General features: G+C 38.5%; 2 protein-coding genes across 6 annotated transcripts in view; one reads left to right on the plus strand and one right to left on the minus strand.

The window, feature by feature from the left end:
• IFT88 (intraflagellar transport 88) overlaps positions 1-10,206 on the minus strand; it is a 126,458-nt gene extending 116,252 nt beyond the window's left edge. For 2 of the 4 annotated variants that reach the window (XM_074216243.1, XM_074216242.1), the window contains exons 1-3: positions 10,042-10,206; positions 7,204-7,299; positions 807-869 (exon numbers count right to left, since the gene is read on the minus strand). In XM_074216243.1, coding sequence (XP_074072344.1) covers positions 807-869; positions 7,204-7,293 — 153 coding nt within the window. In that variant the 5' untranslated portion in view covers positions 7,294-7,299; positions 10,042-10,206. The remainder of the gene's footprint in view (positions 1-806; positions 870-7,203; positions 7,300-10,041) is intronic. The other 2 variants (XM_074216241.1, XM_074216240.1) reach the window with 1 other exon arrangement.
• A 2,003-nt stretch (positions 10,207-12,209) lies between these two features.
• On the plus strand, positions 12,210-15,692 carry WDR45 (WD repeat domain 45). 2 transcript variants are annotated; one of them, XM_074216244.1, is made up of 2 exons: positions 12,210-13,441; positions 14,924-15,692. In XM_074216244.1, exon 1 carries the CDS (start codon positions 12,295-12,297, stop codon positions 13,378-13,380), a length of 1,086 nt encoding a protein of 361 aa, XP_074072345.1. In that variant the 5' UTR covers positions 12,210-12,294; the 3' UTR covers positions 13,381-13,441; positions 14,924-15,692. The 2 variants fall into 2 exon arrangements, with proteins under 2 accessions (XP_074072345.1, XP_074072346.1); XM_074216245.1 differs by having other exon boundaries at positions 15,034-15,692.
• Positions 15,693-22,947: the final 7,255 nt, after the last annotated feature.

Raw genomic sequence — 22,947 nt, forward strand, 5'->3', positions numbered from 1 at the left:
CTTTTTCATATTATGTATAAGAGTTCATATGAGGCTAATTTTTAAAAATTATACTTCTCAGATGCCCAGACATTCTCATAAAACAAGTTGAGGCAGATTACTGTCTCATTTTGGGACTCAGAGAATCACAAAATCTCAAAAGAATTAGCCCAATCCATTCCTATCCAGGAAAAGTATCTCTACATTGTACCTGCAAAGTAATTACTCAGTCTCCATTTGAGGATTTCAAGTAAGGGGGAAGGGCAACTAGGTGGCACAGTGGATAGAGCACTGGGCCTGAAGTCAGGAAGACCTGAGTTCAAATCATTCCTCAGATTTTTACTAGCTGTGTGGCCCTGGACAAGTCACTTAATCCTGTATGCCTCAGTTCCTCATCTGTAAAATGAGTTGAAGAAGGAAATGGCAAACCACTCCAGGACAAGAAAATTCCAAGTGGGATAATGAAGAGTAGGACATGACTGAACAGGTAAAGGGGAGCTCATTATTTCCTGTGGTAAACCTGTTCTACTTCTGGATGATTCTATGCCTTTCTCTATTAACTGCTTCTAGTTCTGATTTATAAGGAACTGATGAGTTACATTCTGGTGAAAATACTCCAGACTACTTAGGATCAATTGGTAGAATGGAATGATGCTTTAGTATATGATCTCCCAATAACTCGAGGAATTAAACCCTCACATCATTCTCTACTAATAACTCATATGATTAATAAGATTAATTTTGATTAATCTGTTTTACCAAAGTATCTATATTTGTAAAAAATGTAAACAAATATTTCAATTTCCTGTATAATGAAATTTACTTACTGGAGGTCTTCTGCCATGACTAGTTCTTACAGCCTGCTGAAATGCTGTATCATTTTCCAATTCCTAAAATCAGAATGCATATATTTAACATTTAACATGAATTAGGAATTGAAAAGGGATAAAATTTAATTATCTAAAACCTTCTGACTTTCAAAATCTTTGATAGCATGACTGAGGCCGCCTCATCTAACCATTATTTCCTATTTCTATCAAATAACAAATATCCTTAATCCTATTTTACAGTTATTTTTATAGCTTTAGTATCTGCTAGTTCTTTTAACATATATTTTCTGATTGCTTAAAGATTAATAAAAAATAAAAAATGCATCTTTCTATAGTGTGTAAAGTGTGGTTTAATGGAAAGAACATTCAGTATAGAGTCACTAGACCTAGCTTCAGGTGTGACATTTCCTTTATGATGCTGGACAAGTCACTTAACTTCTCAAATCCATATCTGTAAAACTGGGATAAGTTGCTTACTTTATTTAGGTAGCCAGATTGTTGTGGTTGTAGATCATTTATGTAAATTATTTTGCAAACCTTAAAAGCACAGTGTAAATAAATATCAATTATTATTATTACTACTAAAATTTTAAAATCTGAAGATATAGAAAGGATGAATATTCATATCACTAAAATATTAGGTTGGTATATTTTAAGAGATGATTTCCTTATTTACATGCATTTTCCTTCTTTAAAAAAAATTTTTCAATGAACCATAAAATATAATGTAATTTATTTTAATGACTGCTTGCTAGATTATCTTATCTCCCTGAGTTCTTCTATACATTACAGATATTACTTTCTCCATCCCAACCTCTCTTTGATTTCTGTGGATCACAAACCATATAGAAACAGAATGTCCCAAAGTTTGTTTTATGAGCTTAAAACTGCAGCCTGTGATATTTAGGCCACTTCTCCAGATATGCCCCAAAGGCCTGTTCTCAAGCAAGCAACACCTTTCAATGGCCTCTTCTGTCTTGTAGAGTTCCTCCCAGAATCCCCTCTCCTGGGAAAAGCAGTCAGCCCACCTTCCTTCTCTCTTCAAACCTAACCTAAGTCAGGAAGCCCAGGATCACCTTTTCACCTTGCCTCTACCCAGGTTAATTCAAATCCTCTTCCTCATTTCAACTTTCTTTTTATGAGCTTTTCTCCCACTTGAATATATAAGTTCCTTGGTGGTAGGAAATATCTTTTTCCTTGTACTGAGTCCACAGTGCTTACCACAGGGTTTGGCATATGATAAACCTACTAAATGAACTATCAATCTAATGATTCATCATCTATTAATTTATCTTTCATATGTTTTCTTTACAAATGATTAGTAAAAAATATAATAAATACATTAACAGAAAAATTCCAATCATTGGTCTGATGCTTATTATAGAAAAAATTTTAAGGATGTATTACATTGTTTTAGGAAAGTTACCTTATATTCTACAGAATCTTCTAGGGTATTTAGATTCATAAACCAGTTCAAATATATGTACAAAAGTTACTAGGATCTGAATGAAAAAGAGGAAATATTGGAGAAATGTGTTTTATTAATTAATCTTTTCCTTCTTAACATTTAACATTGCTGAAGGCAATATATGCCCCTGCCCCCATCCCATTATATAAGTTATTGAGATGAGGTCAATGAATTTTAGTAAAATACCTTGCCCCTCTCTTGATAAAGAACAAGTCCAAATCAACAAAACAATGGATCCCACCTAAGCCTGAAAGCTCTACTCTCCCAGTTACAGCCTTAGGCCTTGGGTTATATCTATTATCTCATCTTTGGGTCTCTTTAAAAGTTCACTCACTCAACTGAGTTGCTCATCTTCCTTTGAGAGAGCAGCCTACTCTAGAGGAGTGTCTTCTCCCAAAATAACCTCTCCTGCCCCTAAACCCTTCTTTACTACTTATCCCTTAAATGCTTCTGTCATTCTGTTAGCCCAGTCTTGGGGAATGCCAGGTAAACTCTCATGCTCTTATACCTTTCCTTACCATTCATTCTCTCATAGAGGTTCATATATCCTTGAGATTGCTGATATGGCTCTTCCTGCTAATTCTCCTTAGGGGAGAACTGCCTTTACTAATCTTTCTCTTTCCTTTAGCTTCTGCTAATCACAACAACACTTTGTTCCTAAAATTTCTTCTGAATCAGAGTGAATTCTTTCATGTTCCGTCCAAACCTTTAGCTGGTTACATTTTCCCCCAGGATCATATTAAGATGATTCAGATATTCACTGTTTGAATATTAGTAGCTGTCTTCTTGGTTCTTCTCTTTTTGCTTGTACAAGGGCCATCAATATTCCTGCTTCCAGTCAACCCTCTCTACAAATTGTGAGTCATAAATTATGTAGATATTTTCAAATAGTTGGGGAAAAGACATAAAAATGATGGAAATTTCCATAGTGGGGTGCTTCCATAACAGGAAAAATTTTCTTTGGTTAATTAAATTTTATTGACTAAGATACAAGAAATTACTTTAGGAAAATAACCTTATTTTCTTTTTTTTACAAGGCAAGTGACTTGCCCAAGGTCACACAGCTAGGTAATTATTAAGTGTCTGAGGCCACATTTGAACTCAGGTCCACCTGACTCCAGTACTGGTGCTCTATCGCGCCACCTAGCTGCCTTGAAAGTAACTTTATTTTCTATGGAATATGAAGCATTTAGATTTTAAATAAGTGAGTTGTAAGACAACTTTCTAAAATTCCAATATTCACTAATGGAGAGTATAAGGTGTAGACAATCCAGAAATTTCTTTGTTTTGCAATTTCAAAGCTTTTAGCAATTTCTGAAAAGTGATTTCTCTCTTAAAGTGCTATTTATAAATATAAGAATTGGGAAGAAAATTACTTGTTTAAAAAAAGCAATAAGGATGATATATGCTAAAGAAAAATAATATTCAATTTCAAAGTTGCTGATTTAGTACCTATTTTGTTTAACTGATTTATCGATATTGGTTTTTTTCCCTTAGCCCTAAGGAAGATTATTGTAGCTGTTCTGTGTTAGGCTGATTTCTAGTACCAAGAAATTAAGCAGGATAACAAGAAGGAAAAACTTGTTTATTAATACTTCCTGATTGTCGTAGTTATACAATGTAGTATAAAATCCCCAAACATCAGAAAACAAACATTAACATTTAACTCTGATAATCTCAGAAGCAAATTAACGTTTATATTTCCTTCAGAAGCTCCATAAAGAAGATTGTATATGGGGGTGGCTAGGTGGCGCAGTGAATGGAGCACTGGCCTTGGAGTCAGGAGTACCTGGGTTCAGATCCGACCTCAGACGCTTACTAATTACCTAGCCTTGTGGCCTTGGGCAAGCCACTTAACCCCATTGCCTTGCAAAAACTAAGAAGATTGTATCATTCTATGATGTTTGTTAGACCAGAACCTTGCTTAATACATGTCTGATGCACTTAATTAAATTTTGTTCATTATTCAATTTTTAGTGATTCAAGAGATCAGTATCTAAGATTTTGCAGGCTTAGACACCTACAAATCACCCAGGAATTGTATAGCACTCAATATACTATCATTCAAAATTCTTCTATGTGAGATTCCATATTAAGCTATCTCCCAAATTTATAGAAGAGTAATAGTGTGTGTATATAATATATATATATATATATATACACATTTCATACACACACACACACACACACACACACACACACACACACACACACAAAGATTGTTTCCCTGAATAAACTAGATAGAACCTCTTTGGGGGCAGGCACTATTTCATTTTGTACTTGTGATGCTGTATCCTCAGTGTTTTTCATAGTGCCTGTCACATAGTAAGCACTTTAGGTGTTTTTTTTTTTGCAAGGCAAACTGGGTTAAGTGGCTTGCCCAAGGCCACACAGCTAGGTAATTATTAAGTGTCTGAAACCACATTTGAACCCAGGTACTCCTGACTCCAGGGCCGGTGCTTTATCCACTATGCCACCTAGCCGCCCCACATAGTAAGCACTTAATAAATGCTCTTTGACTTCACTTCATCTTTTCTCACCTAAATTAAGTCTTTTCTTAAGAATATTCCTTTTCTGTCCTTTTCCTCTCCAATCAAACCTAAACATAATTTCTTAAATTTGTATCTTAAATTTCTTAAATTGCCGTCATTCCATTATGCCCCTGCCCCCATCCCATTATTTAAGTTACTGAGATGAAGTCAATGAATTATAGTAAAATTTAGTAAAATACCTTGCCCCTCTCTTGGCAAGAACATAATGGAATATTCATGGAACATAAAATATAATATGAAAAAATGCAAAATTCCCTAGAAAAATATTCATAATTAAATATAATCAAAATGACAAAATCATATACAATATACATAAAATATATATAATATTTCATATTATTAAATAACATAATAGAATATTCAATGGCTCCCCAATAACAACTAAAGAAAACTTTCTAATCCTGGAATTCAAGACCCTCCATAAATTAATTTCTAGCTAAATTTCAATACTCTCCTTAATTTATTCTACATTACAGTCAAATTCAATGATTCTTTGACTTTCATTTTCATTCTACCCTCTTCTGTATCTATACCTTAGCTCTTACCATCCCCACTGGGGGGATGGACCTCTTCCTCCAAGGCCCTCACTCCAAATAAAAGTGACATCATACTTTAAAAAATTTTCATAGCATGTCTCTTATGCAATTATCACAGTCCACTGTACCAGCTGTTTGACCTCTCTCCACATTAGACCCCTTGAGGGCAGGGTCTGTGTCATTCTGGCCACAATAATCAGGATGTTTGTACAAAGCAGACATTTGCTAAATTGATGGACAATTTATTTTTTTCTTTTTCAGTCAGTTAGTTAACTAGTATTTATCAGGTGCCCACACTTTGCTGTGCTGAGAATACAAAGAAAAGCAACCAAAAAAACAGTAACAACAAAAACTCCTCTACTCTCAAGGAGTGCAGGTTAATGGTAGAAATATGTAAACAGCTATGCATAAACAAGATATATACATACACACACACACACACACACACACACACACACACACAACCACACATACAGGATAAATTGGAGATAATAAACAGAAAGGAAATACTACAAACATTAAGAGGGTTCAAGAGAGCCTTCTTGCAGAAGGTGGGATTTTAACTGAGATTTGAAGGAAGTCAAGGAAACTGAGAAGTAGAGATGAGGAGGGAGCCTAAGTCCAGTGTGAGGACAGTTAATGAAAAAGCATGGAGTAGAGAAGTTGCTGTATGCAAGGAGGCCACTGTCACTGATTGTAGAGAATATGGAGATGAGTATGGAATAAGAAGACTGGAAAGGCAGGAAGGAGTCAATTAAAATCCAACTATAAGATTTTATATTTGATCCTGAAAGTAACAGGGAGCCACTAGAGATTACTGAATAGGAGGAGAGTAGGGAGGGTAGTATGGTCAGGATGTATTTTAGGACAATCAGTGTAATAGGTGGAGTAGAGAGAGACTTGAGGCTGGGTGACCAATCAAAAGTCTATTTTAATAGTGCAGTTATGTTAGAATGAGGGCCCACATCATGGTAGATGCAATGTCAGAGGAGATAAAGAGCTATACATGAATGTAGAACTTACTGAACTTGATAATTCATTGGACAAGAGGTGAGAGAGATTTAAGAATCAAAGATAATACCTAGGTTGTTAGCCTGGGAATTGGAAAAATGGTAGTACCCTCCACAGTGATAGGGAAATTAGGAAGAGGGAAGAGGAAAAAGTTTGGGAGAAAGACAAAGAGGTCACTTTTGAATTTGTTGAGTTTAATATGTCAATGGAATATTCAGTTTGAGATATCTAACAGGTGACTGGAGGATGGAAGAGTTTTTTTTTCCTTTGTATAATTAACCTCACCTTCTAACAGACATTCTTACCAAAAAATTAAGGTGAGTAAAATTAATGAATTCACCACCCATTCAACATTTACTAAGCACTAACAAGAGCAAGAGACTGTATTCTCTCTACTGTGGCGAAAGCAGGAAAAGAAGATAAAAAAAAGATCACTACAAAAATAACTAACCCAAGTGGAGTAAGTACCATAAGAGAAATGAAGATGGAATACTAATCAAGTTTTTTGGTTTTTTTTTTAGCTTTTTGCAAGGCAAATGGGGTTAAGTGGCTTGCCCAAGGCCACACATCTAGGTAATTATTAAGTGTCTGAGACTGGATTTGAACCCAGGTACTCCTGACTCCAGGGCTGGTGCTTTATCCACTGTGCCACCTAGCCACCCCTCAATGCACCACCTAGCCGCCCCACTAATAAAGTTTTACAGAAAGATCTGCCATGATTTCCACACCAGTACATTTGAAATAAGTGAAGAAAGTACAGAACGATGAAAACAACAAAAAGAGCATGCCACCATTAAACAGAAAATATGCAGTAGTAAAGATTTTACCTCAGTATCATAAGTTGGATTATAATCATTGTAACCGGAATAAAGATCATCTTCATCTGTCTCTGGAGCCAGGTGTACATTTTGCATCATTTGTACCTGTGAAAAATTTGATATGATTAATTTGTTCTTAAGCATAAACAAAGGTTTCAAAACAATTCCAAAACCAAAGCTTCCATGATTTTGTCAGTTTGCTTATATTTAATTATGATTATTTTTCTTGGGAATTCTACATTTTTTCATATCATCAAAAAAAGTACGTTCAATTCTGTCCTTTGAGAAGGTAAGAGTGGAGGTAGTTATGAATTGGTTTTGTTTAACTTTTTGACTTAAATGAATGGAAATGTGGGCTGGAGAAGCAAGTGGACATAAGGGCTATCATGATAGGGAGGTACCAAATCTACTAACTGGAGTCAAAGAAACTAGGTTCAAAAACCTACTTTTGATTTACTATTATAGTGAGCTTATCTAAGTCAATTAACCTCCCTGGGCTTGTTTCCTAATTTGTAAAATGAAAGACCCAGACTAGATAGCTATCTATGGTCCCTTTTAGATCCAGAGCTCTGATTCTATATCTATAGATAGTATATACATATACATATATATGTATATTTATAGTATCTATCAATAGAACGTTTTGAAAATGCTTAAGCATTGTATATTTTTGGTTCTGTATGTTCCCTTATATTCTGACTATGAAAGTAAATTACCAAGAGGCAGATAATATGGTAGGAACAAACTTCCTGTTATATTAGAGTTTTTGTTTACCTACAAACTCATTGATTCATAGAACTTGAGAGCTCTAACAGCCTTAGAAAAACCTTTAAACTAGGTTGTAATCATTTTAGCTATAGGTTCAGGAATAGCTTGGAAATACTTTAGTGTAAAATACAAAATAAATACCAAGAAAGGGAAAAAATTATGAAATTTCAGAGCTGTAAGGGATTATTACATGTTTATCAGTATGAATATTAACTCTTTCTGCATAGGTCACAACCCATTCTCAACCCCCTTCTCAAATGAACTTAAGAAACTTAAGAAAAACTAACAACGAAAAAACAAATAGCAGTCTGGACACTATTTTATTTTGGTAGTATTCTACTTACCTGGTGTGAGGAAGAAGTTATATTTCATCTGGTATCTAGTACCTCTGTCTTTATAGAGTTCCCTTTTGTAATCTTTTCATTTATACTGTTCAAGTAACTGTGCCTGTATAGGTCTTGATTTTCCTTATTTCATTCTGCATATGTTCAAACTAATCTTCCCTTGTTTCTTTGAATTTCTCAATCTTCATTTCTTATTGCATGATAATATCCAATTATGATAATGTACCATAATTTATTTAGTCTTTCATCAGGTAATGGGCACCCACTTTGCTTTCTGTTTCTCCCTGCTACAAAGAATATTACTTGGAAATATAGTAGCTGTCTGCTTTAATTTTGCCTGTCTTGGGATACATGACCAGAAGTCACACCAACCAGTCAAAGAATATGGTGATTTTCATTCTTTTTCTTGTATAATTTGGAATTGAAATCCAGAATGGTGGACTTCACAATTCCACCTATTAATGTGCTTGTCTTCTTACAGCTTTTTCAAATTTGACTTATTCTCAGCTTTTGTCTTTGCCATTTTGTTATTGGTGAACTCTTTTTCAAAATTTATTTGTAATTTATTTTTTGTTTTTTAGGTTTTTTGCAAGGCAAATAGGGTTAAGTGGCTTGCCCAACGCCACATAGCTAGGTAATTATTAAGTGTCTGAGGCTGGATTTGAACTCAGGTACTCCTGACTCCAGGGCCAGTGCTCTATCCCCAATGCACCACGTAGCCACTCTTTTTTTTTGTTTGTTTAGGTTTTTGCCAGGCAAACAGGGTTAAGTGGCTTGCCCAAGGCCAGACAGCTAGGTAATTATTAAGTGTCTGAGACCGGATTTGAACCCAGGTACTCTTAACTCCAGGGCCAGTGCTTTATCCACTACGCCACCTAGCTGCCCCTTTCTTTTATATAGTTTTATGCAACTTGATTTGTTTATGCTCTTCTGTGCATCCTTCAGAGAGGAATAATCCATCATTGAGGGATTAGCTATGATTTAAAATTCCCTCTAACATACTCACGTGCACACACACACACAAATTATGAAATGTACTTAATACAGATAATTATTTAATAGTTCACCCCTGTCCATACCTTTCATCAGATAGACACTTTTCAGAACTCAACAAAACTTACATCCCAACTGAAGATGAAAATAATTATGAACTGTGAAAATTTTCCTGCAAAACATGAGTTTTATCTGGTTTAAACTTTTCTGAATATATAGGAACTTGAATGAAGACCGGCTAGACCTGGCACAACAGGCCTTGAAACAGAAGGGATCAGTTAGGATTCAGAGGTTAGGCTTTTCCGACTGCAGGAATCAGCTATTTAAAAGTTGTCACTGATGATAAACATTTCGAATCTGAGGGACCCACAAACTAGGGCACCGAAACGACAAGGGAAGGGGCATAAAATCCCGTTCGACAGGACCCTGAAGTGGAGGCACTAGGTGCAGGGGGTCTGATCCATCCCTCTGGAGCTGAGGGGCCCAAGGGAGTCAGCTCTGGACCTCAAATCTTATCGCAGGCCATGGGATAAGGGACGGGCTGGTCCCCCTCTCCCCAAGCCTCAGTCTTCTCATCTGTGAAATGGGAATGATAACCTGCAGCACAGGATGGGGAGGGTCACATGAGAAAGCACAAGGGAAGGTGCTTGGCAAGCACGGGGTGGGGTGGGGGATGGGACGCCCTCGCCGTCCCGCGGCCTGGAGCATCCCCCTCCCCGCCCCCCAAATGCTCCCCTCCTACCTCCCGGGGAAGGGGCAGAAGTCCCCGCAGGGAAAGCGGGCGGGAGCGGCGGCTTTCCCGGGAAGTGGCGCGGACGCGGGCGGGAGGAGGCGCGGCCCCCGGCCCAGCTCGGTGTGGTTGCCAACGGAGGACGCCAAGGAAGCCGCTCCCAGAGTGCTCCGCGCCGGGAGGGGGCGGGGCCTGAGGCGGGAGGCGGGGCCTGAGGCGGGAGGGACCGGCGCTAGAGCCGCGCGCTAGGCAGGAAGGAAGCAGGGAGGGAGGGCGGGCACCACACTGTGATGGGCAGGGGCGGCAAGCCGAGGGAGAGGGTGGGCGGAGCCTTGCGAGGAGGTGTGGCGGGCTGGGGGAGGGGTTTTAGGGGAAGAGGCGGGGCTCAAAGAAGGGGGACCGCGCGCTGCTTAACTGAGTTTGTTTTGAAAGAACCCTTGGAGGCGCGTCCTCAAAGGAAGGTGGAAAACACGCCTGCGCGGGTGCGTGGGGCCGCTTGTGGTTGAGCGAAGCTGTTTTGAAAGGAACCCCGAAAATGTGACCTTTATTATGAAGCTCCCCCCAAAGTCCCACTGGTCCCAGGAATTGTACGGCTCACAGCGGATTACAAAAACAAAACACAAAACAGGAAGCAAAATAAATGTCCGGGGCGGGGTGGGGGGAGGGAAGTAAGTGGGAGAAAAATTGTAAAACTCAAAACTCAAATAAAATTAAAAAAAATAACTATATAGAGAACTAAAACCAAAACAAAGAAACAAAGATTCATGTCCATACACAATATTAAAAATAAATAAATGTCCGAAAATATGGGAATGGTTAAAGATTGATATTTCGGTGAAAGGTATACTGATGTAATTCAGACTAGCAGGCATTGTTAGGAATACAAAGAAATCTTGAAAGACACTAATGAAATAATGCGAGGTCCCTTAGTGCCCTAAGATCAAAAAAAGCAAAAGTGGATCAGAAGGAAAGTGCAAAAACTACTACAGGAGATTTGAAGTAACTGAAAGTTAACATTTGTTTATCTGTAAGTTCCGAGTGGCCAACTAGGTGTTTCCCACCTAGGAATATAAAGGCCAAAGGACCTATTAAGAGAATTATTTAATTTGTGAAGATGTTTGGAAAATTCTGAATCAAATTGATGAGATTACCCGATTGCCTTTAGGCAATTAGTGGAATGTGGGGAATTCCTATTGTATATTTAAATAAGTAGAATCGCCTCACAACTCACTCTGCTTCCAAACGATTTTTTCCACAAGCACCATAAAAATATCCTCATTTTTCCCTTTCCCTCCCCCAACATATACAAAATTAAACTGCCTAAATCCCTGTACGTGGAGTCAGATTAGTCAGGTTAGAGGTCAAATTCAACCTCAGACACACACTTATTAGCTAATCACTTATCCTGCCTGCCTTAGCTTCTCCAAGAGTAACCCTTCCAGGGTTGTTGTAGAGAAGGAAAAGATATAACTGATAAGTGCTCAGCACCGTGCCTGGCCGCTATGCAAATATTAGCTATTACTGTTAGAATTGGTGTTTCCCTAGCAAAAATAAGTTAATTTAAGCACCGTTTGCGGTTAGCTAACATTCATACAGCATTTTTAGATTTGCAGAGCGCTTTCACCATTATTACTTAGGGGCAGACAGATTAAGTGAGTAGTAAATGAGGCCGAATTCAGGTCTTCTTTTCTCCAGACTCCATGGTTTCCACCTCCCAGGATGCTTTTTTTTAAGCCTATTTTATCACTTTAAGTGTTGGCAGTCTTGTTAGGCAGCTAGAACTGATATCCCCTTTTTACCCTTTTTTCTTATTACTTTTATTCTTTTTTTATTTTTTATTTATTTTTGGTTTTCGCAAGGCAAAAGGCCACACAGCTGGGTGATCATTAAGTGTGTGAGGTCGGATTTGAATTCCTGACTCCGGGGCCGGTGTTCTATCCACCTAGCCGCCCCCTCTTATTCTCTTTAATCCCTATTTTATAGGTAAGAAAACTGAGGGCGCCATCGGGGGGCTTGGAATCCGAGTCAGGGGCAGGAGTGCCCTAGAGGTGTCGCAGCCTCTAAGTCCCGGGCGGAACCCGGGGAGGCGGAACTGCAAGCTCGCGGGAGCGGGCATCCGGGGCGGCCGGGAGGCGGACCGGCCGGAGGGGCGGGGCCGCGCGCTCTCAGTGGCCGCGCGCGCCGGGCCTGGCCGGAGGCGGGCCTCGCGGAGGCGGGTCTCGGCCGGCGCGGCTCCTCCCCGCGTCTTGTTGCCGGAACTTCGCCATGGCTCAGAAGCCGCAGCTCCGCGGGATGACCAGCCTGCGCTTCAACCAGGACCAGAGCTGCTTCTGTTGCGCCATGGAGACGGGCGTGCGCATCTACAACGTGGAGCCCCTGATGGAGAAGGGCCACCTGGACCACGAGCAGGTGGGCAGCGTGGCCCTGGTGGAGATGCTGCACCGCTCCAACCTGCTGGCCCTGGTGGGCGGCGGCGGCAGCCCCAAGTTCTCGGAGATCTCGGTGCTGGTGTGGGACGACGCCCGCGAGGGCCGGGACAGCCAGGACAAGCTGGTGCTGGAGTTCACCTTCACCAAGCCCGCCCTGGCCGTGCGCATGCGGCACGACAAGATCGTCATCGTGCTGCGGAACCGCATCTACGTCTACTCCTTCCCCAACGAGCCGCAGAAGCTCTTCGAGTTCGACACGCGCGACAACCCCAAGGGCCTCTGCGACCTGTGCCCCAGCCTGGAGAAGCAGCTGCTGGTGTTCCCGGGCCACAAGTGCGGCAGCCTGCAGCTGGTGGACCTGGCCGGCACCAAGCCCGGCACGTCGTCGGCGCCCTTCACCATCAACGCGCACCAGAGCGAGGTGGCCTGCGTGTCCCTCAACCAGCCCGGCACCGTGGTGGCCTCCGCGTCGCAGAAGGGCACCCTCATCCGCCTCTTCGACACGCAGACCAAGGAGAAGCTGGTGGAGCTGAGGCGCGGCACCGACCCGGCCACGCTCTACTGCATCAACTTCAGCCACGACTCCTCCTTCCTCTGCGCCTCCAGCGACAAGGGCACCGTCCACGTCTTCGCCCTCAAGGACACCAGGCTCAACCGGAGATCCGCCCTGGCGCGAGTGGGCAAGGTGGGCCCCATGATCGGCCAGTACGTGGACTCGCAGTGGAGCCTGGCCAGCTTCACGGTGCCCGCCGAGTCGGCCTGCATCTGCGCTTTCGGCCGCAACACCTCCAAGAACGTCAATTCCGTCATCGCCATCTGCGTGGACGGCACCTTCCACAAGTACGTCTTCACCCCCGACGGCAACTGTAACCGGGAAGCCTTCGATGTCTACCTGGACATCTGCGACGACGACGACTTCTGAGGGACCCGGCTCCCCGCTCCTCCCCACCCCCCAGCCGCTGGGGGCCTGCCCGCTCATTCAGGTGAGGGTCAGGGTCTTCAATCCCCAGAGCCCCTTTTCCATCCACCCCTTTAGTCTAGGCAGCCGGGTGACCCTGGAGTCAGGAGGACCTGAGTTCAAATGTGGCCTCAGACACTTAATAATGACTTAGTTTTTGCCGTACAAAACCAAAAAAACCCAAAGTAGATTCTATTCTAAACAAATGGTGGCGCATAAATGTAATAACGTTGCTGGTGGGGCGGCTAGATGGTGCAGTGGATAGAGTACCAGTCCTGGAGTCAGGAGTACCTAAGTTCAAATCCGCCTTCAGACGCTTAATAATGGCCTAGCTGTGTGGCCTTGGGCAAGCCACTTCACCCCATTGTCTTGCAAAAACAAAACAAAAAAAGTAGCAGCCCAAAGTAAGTGTCTAATAAATGCGCTAGCTATTCCATCTCCCTGACTATACATCTACTCCTTTCTATCTCTGAAACTCTTTGGAGCTATAGCTCTATTATTTCTATTTCTATCTCTCCATACTCTCTAGCTGTCTTTGTAACTCTGTCTCTTTCTCAATCTGTCTTCTGATCATCTGTATTTATTTCTGTCTATCATAAAAACTAGGCTTAGATTGGGGAAGATTTGGGGAAGGGGAGTGTAAAGAGTTGAAGTAGAGAAATTGGTCCCGTTACAGAAACTGAGGCTTTACTCCCCTTAGGAGAGGAGGAGACAAATCTATCAGTTAAGAAAGAAAAGGGATGTGGGAGAGGGTGGAGATAATATTTCATATTTTAATTTCAATTGGGAGTGTTTTCTTTTCTCCTTGTGGAAAAGGTATGAGAGTAGGAGACAATTAAAAAACAGTAGTTTCTTACTTGGGTCCGGTCAGCATGCCAGATGCTGAGAATGCAAAGGAAAAACAACAGGTTTCTCAGTTCATGGTTATAATATCATTAGAGAAGGGGTGGAGAAACAAATGTGTAAAAAAACTGTCAAAAGTGTCCAATCCTTTTTCAAATCTCTCAACATTTTGTTTGTACCTCATCATTGTACTTTCTAATTTGCCTTATAGTTATTTCTGAATGTGTCTTCCTTATAGATTGTAAACTCCTTGAGGGCAAGAGTTGATCACTTTAATATTTCTTTGCTTTATTTGCCTCTTTTAGTGTAAACTTGTTTCCCCACAGCTCTATAAAGCAACACAATTTAAAAATAACTTCAGTATCTAAAAGGAAACTCATCTGTATGGGTATTCCCTTATTTCCTGTATATAGAACCCTTCCGCACCTTCTGATCTATGATTTATTTGGTTTCTTGTATAACTCTTATGTACTCTATTTTTATATTTAAAAATACTCTTCTAAGATAGATTCCTTAGCTTTCACCTTACTGCCGAAAGGGGTCTATAACCCCAAAACAGGTTTAAGAACCCAGACATAAAACTTTATAGGTATCAGCACAATGCCCCAGGGTATTCATCTTTTATCTCATGTGGTATGACTGACCCACTTCCTTTTTTAATCAGGTATTTCCTGGATGATATCTTTTCACCTCTTCTTACAAGCAGGTAGGTCATTGTTCAAAATGTGCTTTGGCCTACTTGTGTCCACAGTGCAACTCTTTATTGCCTTTTAGTTAACCTGCAGTTTTGATTTGCCGGAGATTGTGGTATTCCAGTTTTCACAGCCATACCAAACAGCATCACCTTGAAAATATTAGTTTTTGAAAGCTGGGATTTTGTGTCAAGGAGCAGCTTGATACCATTAAGAACTGGAATTTTTGAAGTGCAATGCAGCTTGCTCTCTTGCAACTTTTCAATTCTGAGCCCAACTCATTGACCACCTACAGACTGGCCTATGAACTGCATATCATAATCTGGACAATAGAACTTTTTGATGCCTTTTGTGTTTCCTGTACTCTTGTTTGAGTAGTCTTAGATCTCATTGAGGAGGCTCTTTAATAAATTGGGACTTAATGCAATCAGCATGATGTTATCCTAAACGAGGAACATCTGGAGTACCTAAACCTAAGGCATACCAGCAGCTTCCACATGGAACCTACACAGAACATCCTTCATGATAGTGGCAAACACCATTAGCAAGCAAACTATTTTAAGCTTCACTTTACATTAATAATCAGAAGGTTGTTGAACAGTTATCTGTGTTTGCATTTAACAAATCAGAGCTTGTGTGATCTTAAAACATTCAGAAGAAATTCCTTGTTGGAGAGGGCCTTTAAAGGTTGTGTTTGCCTTTTTTTTGTAATCAGAAAATAATAAATACAATGAGATCTCATATTCTTTGTACTTTTCACTTTATCATGTAGACTAAAATTGTGAGATTTTTCTGAATTTGAGAAGTAATTTTAAAGGTTGATAGTTGCTTCGATCTTGTTTACTTTGTGAAAGACAGTTTTACTGTCGTTGATTTCTTCCTCTTTTAATATCTTGTAAATAACTTGTAAATTATATCTCAGTGCTTTCAAGATTGTATCATGTTCACCAAAAATTGGATCTGGGCCTCTTTGATCCAGTCTCCTTTACTTGATCTTCTTACATTCCAGTACTACTTCCTTATATAGTATTGAGAACTCAGGTATTAGAGTGCAATGTAGTAGTGGTTCCACTGTCATTGATGATAGAAATAGTATTACAAGAATACCAACATATGTTCTCTTTTTAATTTGTACATTCCTGCCAGTGTTATCTTTCTGGGGATAATATTACTTATTTGGGTCTTATACCAAACTTTTTACTCTCTTGAGTTTGTTTCTAACAACTTTTTTGCCATTTTTAAGGTGATATTGGCCATAATTTTTTTTGCCATTTTTAATGCTACTTTTCCATTTTATTAAAAAAAACTTTTTTTGAGATAATTGTTTTTAAATCATCTTCATTTCCAAATAGGATATCCCCTTTTCTTCTATCTAGCAAGAATTCCCATCCAATAAAGATTTAAAAAACAATTCAATAAAATAAGCTTCAACTGAATCTGAAGTATATTTTCTTAATTTTTCTTGGGATTAAACTCATTCATTCCAATTAGACAACATTCAGATTTCCCTTTGTCCAAGAAAAAAATCAATGTAAGATCCATCTAATTACAAGATATTCCTAATGGAGAGAGATGTCCAAAATAGCAGTTTTCCTATGCCCTCTGTCCAAGACCAGTTTAGGTTACATTTAAAGTAATGGTTCTCGAACCATTTAGTCTCTGGACCTTTTTATACTCTTAGAAACTATTGAGAACCACAAAGAACTTTTATTTAAGTGGGTTATATCTTGTTATTTACCATATTTGAAATGAAAATTAGTAAATTTTTATTCGTTAAAAACGTGTGTTAACATAAAATAACATCTTATGAGCAATAACTATTTTCTTAAATTAATTTCAGTCAGCTGAATTCCCATTTCTTCTATATTCCATCAATTTTGATTTTTATTTGAAATATGTGAAAGAACTCAAGTACTTAGAGCTCTCAATGAAATTATACCTCAAATCACTTTGGGTAGTTTCTTAGGCTCATGCTTTAGGGATTCTGATTGTAATGACTCAGTTGAACCTCTATCCCTTAAGAAGAGGAAGACAGATTTCATCTAGCTATACACACACACATATACACACACACACACACACACACACACACACGCACAATACTAAAGTACGAAAGGAAGAACTGGAGATAAGGGTAGCAAAGAGTCTAAAAAGAAAGGAAAATTGCAAAAATATTTATACCAGTCCCTTTAAGTGACAAAGAACAGAAAATAAGGGGGGGGGTTCCATTAATTGGGCAGCATCTGAACAAAAAGAGAATAGAATATCACTGGATCATAACAAAAAAGCAAAAGAATGGTTTCAGAGAAACCTGGGAAGATTTGTATGAACAGAAGTGGAATTAGGAAGTTAGCAAGTCGATCAGTCAGCAAATATTTATTACCATCTGTCAGGCACTAAGTGAAGTACTAAGAGTACCAAGAAAAACAACCAGAAGACAAGAGCTGACAATTGACTAGAAAAGACAATTATGTCTATACTAGATAGATACAGGATAAATTGGAGGTAATCTCAGGGAAGATGCTAGCATTGAAGAGGACCAGAAAAGGCTTTTGGTAGGGGGTGGGATTTTAGCTGAGACTCAGAGGAAGCTAGGGAATATTAGGAGGTAGAGCTGAGTAGGGAGAGCATTACAGGCTTGGGGATCAGCCCCTAAAAAATGCCCAGTTGGGAAGAAATACTTAAGATAAAAGTGATGTTAAAAGCAAAAGTTTGGTTTAAAAAAAGATGTGATTTTCAGCAAGTAGTAGATCTCTAAAAGGAACAAATGAAAAATTTTAAATGCAAAGTATAGAAACAGAAGAGAATCAAGACATAAAAACATTAAAAGAACCTATGAACTATATGAGCTAATTGATTTTGGAAGTCTAGATGCACAGAAATAATTTAAAGATCACAGGTCTTCCATTAGAACATAACAAAAAATCTTTTATGCCATACTATAGTAAATAATTCAAGAAAATTATCTGAAACAATATATAAAATGACAATACTACCTTACAAAGGAGAAAACTTGATAGTAATGAAATTGAAGTGGAAGAACAAAGGTCAAGAATCTCAAAGGGATATAGAGGACTCAATATCAGATCTCACATTTACTACAAAGCGGTAATTATTGAAATTATTTGATACTTGTTAAAAAATATGTCCATTAAAAAAGTAGGTTAGATTAGGTTTACAGGCTAGAGAAACAAAAAAAGTTTTATGTTTGTTAAAATCCCAAAACTTGGGGTGGCTAGGTGGCACCTGGCCCTGGATTCAAGAGGACCTGAGTTCAAATCCAGCCTCAGACACTTAATAATTACCTAGCTGTGTAGCCTTGGGCAAGCCACTTAACCCCATTGCCTAGCAAAAACTAAAAAAAAAAAAAAAAATCCCAAAACTTTAGTCATAGGGATAAGGGCACATTAATTTACAAACTGAATGGGAAAATTAGAAAGCAGATTAACAGAAATCAGGTAGAGGCCAACATCTCATGTACTCAGTGTTCCCCTGGTTATTCTCATGTATCTTTACATACATCTTTATGTAAAGACAAACTCCCCATATAATTAGGTATATAAAAGGTGGAATTATTAGAAAAACTTAAGCATCACTAAATAATCTTGGATAGTGGGAAAATCCATGACCAAGAAAACATTAGAAGGATCATGAAAGGCATACAATTTTTATCATATAAAATTTAAAGTTTTTGTACATACAAATCTAATGTACTTAAAATTAGACATGAAAAAAATTTTGCTGAAAGTTTCTACAATAAAGGTCTGATATCTAAGATATAAAAGGAACTGATTAAAATTTAAAAGACTGAGAACCATTCTCCTAGAGATCATAGGTCAAAGGATATATAAATAAGCATTTTTCAAAGGAAGAAATCCCAGCTATCCACAATAATGTGGGAAAAATAGTCCAAAAATAATTAGAGAAATGTAAATTAAAACAACTTGTGACTATGCTTCATGATTGTCAGACTCAGAAAAATGATAGATAATGGAGGAACTATGAGAAAATATGCACCTTAGTGCACTATTAGTAGAGCTTTGAGTTACCTAATCCAGTAAATTTGGAAAATCATTTGAAACAATGCCCAAAAATTGCTAAACTGATTCAGCATTACCACTACCCACTCTGCCTAAAGGAATGTAAATTTTCTCCCCATCTTTTTTTTTGAAAGGTTTTTGCAGGCAAATGGGATTAAGTGGCTTGCCCAAGGCCACACAGCTAGGTAATTGTTAAGTGACTGAGGCTGGATTTGAATTCAGGTATTCCTGACTCCAGGGCCAGTGTTCTATCCATTGTACAACCTAGTCACCCCAAGGAATATAAATTTGATTGCTGAAACCTCCTAAAATATCTTGGGATTTTCTTTCTTAAGCACTAGGCCTTAAATTCAAATCACTCTGGCTCTTTATTAGCCAGCAATAGGACTCTGAACAAAAATAGCATTTGTTTCTATTTGGACCAGCAATGCTAAGAGTCTTCCCATCCTAGTTTCATTTTTTTTTTTGGACATGGTAAAAATGGCCTTTCTTTGCCTTTCCTTTTTCTTACCTAGCCTTAATCACTTAATTGACTTTGCCTCAGTACAACTGAGTCCTGTTTAAGACCTTAGCTTAAAAGGGCTGTTCCAGTTGTCCTGATCCAAGGAACAACAAAATCCTATATATATCTGGCCACTGGATCCGGATGATTCCAGAAGAGAATTGAAGCTGGTGATTTTGCACAGCACCCCTCATTTAAATCCAATTTGCTTGTAAGTCATATCATCCTCTTTGAGGACAAAGGACAAACGACAATCATAGAAGACCTGGGATCTAAAATTAGATCAAAGAAAGACGTCTCTGTTTGTGTGTGTGTGTGTGTGTGTGTGTGTAACCCTCCTAGAAACTAGGGGTTTCTATTGGGGAAATTACTAAACAAAATATTGTACATATATGTATTGGAATATTATTCTAACAAAAGAAATTACAAAATGGATCATTTCAGAGGAAACTAGGAAAACCTTTCAGGCCTGAAGTAGAATAAAATATTTTTGACTAGAACAGTTTAGACAATGACATTATAAAGTAAAAAATAACTTTGAAAGGCTTTGGAACTCTGATCACTAATAATAAACTATGAATTCAGAGGACCCCCTCTGCCACAGGCTTATGGCCTTAAAATGCAGAATGAGGCATAGGCATTTGAATGACCACTGTGGGAATTGTTTCACTGGACTATGCATATTTGTTATAAAATTTTTTTATTTTTTAATTGTTCAATTGTGGGGTGAAGTGGGAATGAGAACGAAAGTATGAAAAAATGAATTTGAAGTTTTTTAAAGAAAATTTTAACTTTTGAATAAAATGATGAAATACTGATTGAATGAATAAACATTACCTGTCTGAAAAAGCAACAGTCCATAACTTTGAAATTTCTTATAAACAGATTTTGCAAGGTACAAAGAAAAAGTCAGTTAAGACTTGGTAATTCAAAAAAAATAGAATTATACCACAGTCATGAGAAATCAAAGAAAAGAATGGAATACTTATGTTTCAAAAATCCAACCCAAAATTATATATCTTGAAAAACTTAGCCTAATCATAAATGAAGAAAGGTAGACCTTCAACAAAAGATAGGTATCTGAGACATTGTCTCCCTATTTCTTCCCCCTTCTGAAACCCCACCACCATCAAAAACAAAAACTAGGAACTGAATATTTGACTTATAATTATGCTGAATAAGAGAAAAACAAGAAATTAAGTACAATTATTAAGAAAAGACTAAGCAATCAAATTCTCTCATCTTTCTAGGCTGGTTTTTTTTTTTATTTAAGGCAATGTGGTTAAGTGACTTGCCCAGGATCACACAGGCAATTATTTAAATGTCTGAATTCACATTTGAACTCAGATCCTCCTCCTGACTCTAGGGTTAGTGCTCTATCCAATGTACCACCTTGCTGCCCCCTGTATAGGTTGTTTTTTTAAAAAAGTAAAAGAACAAAAGGGAATCATTAAGGAACAAAAAGAATCTTTAGATATTTAGAGACTTAGAATTGTATCTCCTGGGATTGCTTCCCTAACAAAGCCTGAAAAGACTGCCAGTATCCAGAGTTATAGGAGGGATATAGAAACAAAGAAAGAATCAGTTTACCTTAGTAGTGAAATGTGATCAAGATAAGGATAGGACAGGACTGTTCCTCATGAATTAAAACATTATTATCATGGCTGCTAGGTGGCTTAGTGGATAAAGCACCAGCCTTGGAGTCAGGAGTACCTGGGTTCAAATCCCTTCTCAGCCACCTAATAATAATTACCTAGCTGTGTGGCCTTGGGCAAGCCACTTAACTCCATTTGCCTTGCAAAAACCTAAAAAACAAAAAAACCCAAAATCCTGCTTCCATTAGACATTGCTTCTTTCATGATCAAGTTGAGACAGCAGAAAATAAAAACGGGGTAAGATTTACAGTAAGATTTACAGATTCAAGAAGATTGAAATACAAAAACTGAGGGAATCCAAATTTAGTACTTCAAAACGTTGCCTTCATAAAGTTCTGTATGGGATAAAGATCCACTTAAAAAATATAAACACTCTAAGCAAAAAAAAAAAGTTTATTTTGGCTTTTCTCAAGAAAAGGACATAAAGGAGGCAGCTAGGTGGTGCAGTGAATAGAGCACCAACCTTGGAGTCAGGAGTACCTGGGTTCAAATCTGGTCTCAGACACTTAATAATTACCTAGCCCTGTGGCCTTGGGCAAGCCACCTAGCCCCATTGCCTTGAAAAATCTAAAAAAAAAAAGGACATACTCCTAGACTCACAAAGGTAGAGAAGAAGATAAGGAGCTGCCCTGAATTATTGACAGTCAAGCAAGATTATATGGCCTAATGCCATCCCCCCTCCCTAGCATCTTCTCTTCCAACCTCATTGGTTAAGGTTTTCAGAGTTCCAATCTTTAACAAAGAGAATAAAATGTTTTCATGAAATATTACCTCATCATCTAGATGGTGAAGATATCAGAAAAAGATTTCTAAAGATCCTTTGATGTCTATGTAAATGAAATGTCTGAATATGCAAGGTCTTCTAAAAAAGTCTACTATTTTCTTATTTAGTATTTATCATCAAACAAGAGGAGGCTTAAGAGCTCCTTTGGAATGCAAGGGTTTTTCCCTGAGAACTGTCTACTGTTCTCCAAGTAAAAATAGTTTTATCATCAAATAGGTGACTAACTTAAAATGCAAGGTCCCTCTAGAAATAGTCTACTGTTCAACCCCAATAAAAAAAAAAAGGGAGGTAGGTGCCTTGCTTAGAATGCAAGGTCTCTCTTCTTCCTATTTATTTTTATTTATTTTTTATCTAAAGTAATGTGTTAAGTGACTTGCCCAAGGTCACACAGCTAGGCAATTATTGTGTCTGAAACCAGGTTTGAACTTAGGTGCTCTATCCACTACACTTCCTAGCTGCCCTCTCTCTGTCTCCTAAGAATAGTCTAAGAGTAATAGTCTGTTCTTGTCTTAATGTTTCCTAACCCTGAGAGTACTTCACTAGGAATATTAACCTTTAAGAAGGTCTTATTTGGTAATATTCCTCTCAGTACTCAGAAAAGACTAAGATGGGAGAAAACATTAAAATAGTAAAGGAAACTTTTTTGGAAAAGAAGAATGTTACTCAAGAAGTTGAAAAGGAAAGGTAAAGATGGAAGATTATTTTAACCAGATGCTTGACTCAGTGGGACCAAAAAATAAAAAATTGTGAAAAACTTAGCAAATTAAAGAAATATGAGTTAAGGCAGGTTGTTGTTCATCCTTCCTTTTTGAAGAGGACTAATGTATGCAAGATGTCTCGATTTGCTCATGGATTGAGTGAGAGAAAATTTTCAGTTTCATTCTCTTTTCCTGAATCATCAAAGTCCAATGACAAGTTAAAGTCAACACAACTAGTGATGACCTAGGATGAACAAATTGTTCTCAATCGTTGCCCCTATTCAATGCTGAGTTTAAAGGCTAGGTTACCCTCAGTC

Source organism: Macrotis lagotis, chromosome 1 (assembly GCF_037893015.1).
Source record: "Macrotis lagotis isolate mMagLag1 chromosome 1, bilby.v1.9.chrom.fasta, whole genome shotgun sequence".
NCBI classification, from domain to species: Eukaryota; Metazoa; Chordata; class Mammalia; order Peramelemorphia; family Peramelidae; genus Macrotis; species Macrotis lagotis.

Coding starts and splice junctions, on each gene's coding strand:
- WDR45 (XM_074216244.1), top strand. CDS start 12,295: ATGGCTCAGAAGCCGCAGCTCCGCGGGATGACCAGCCTGCGCTTCAAC.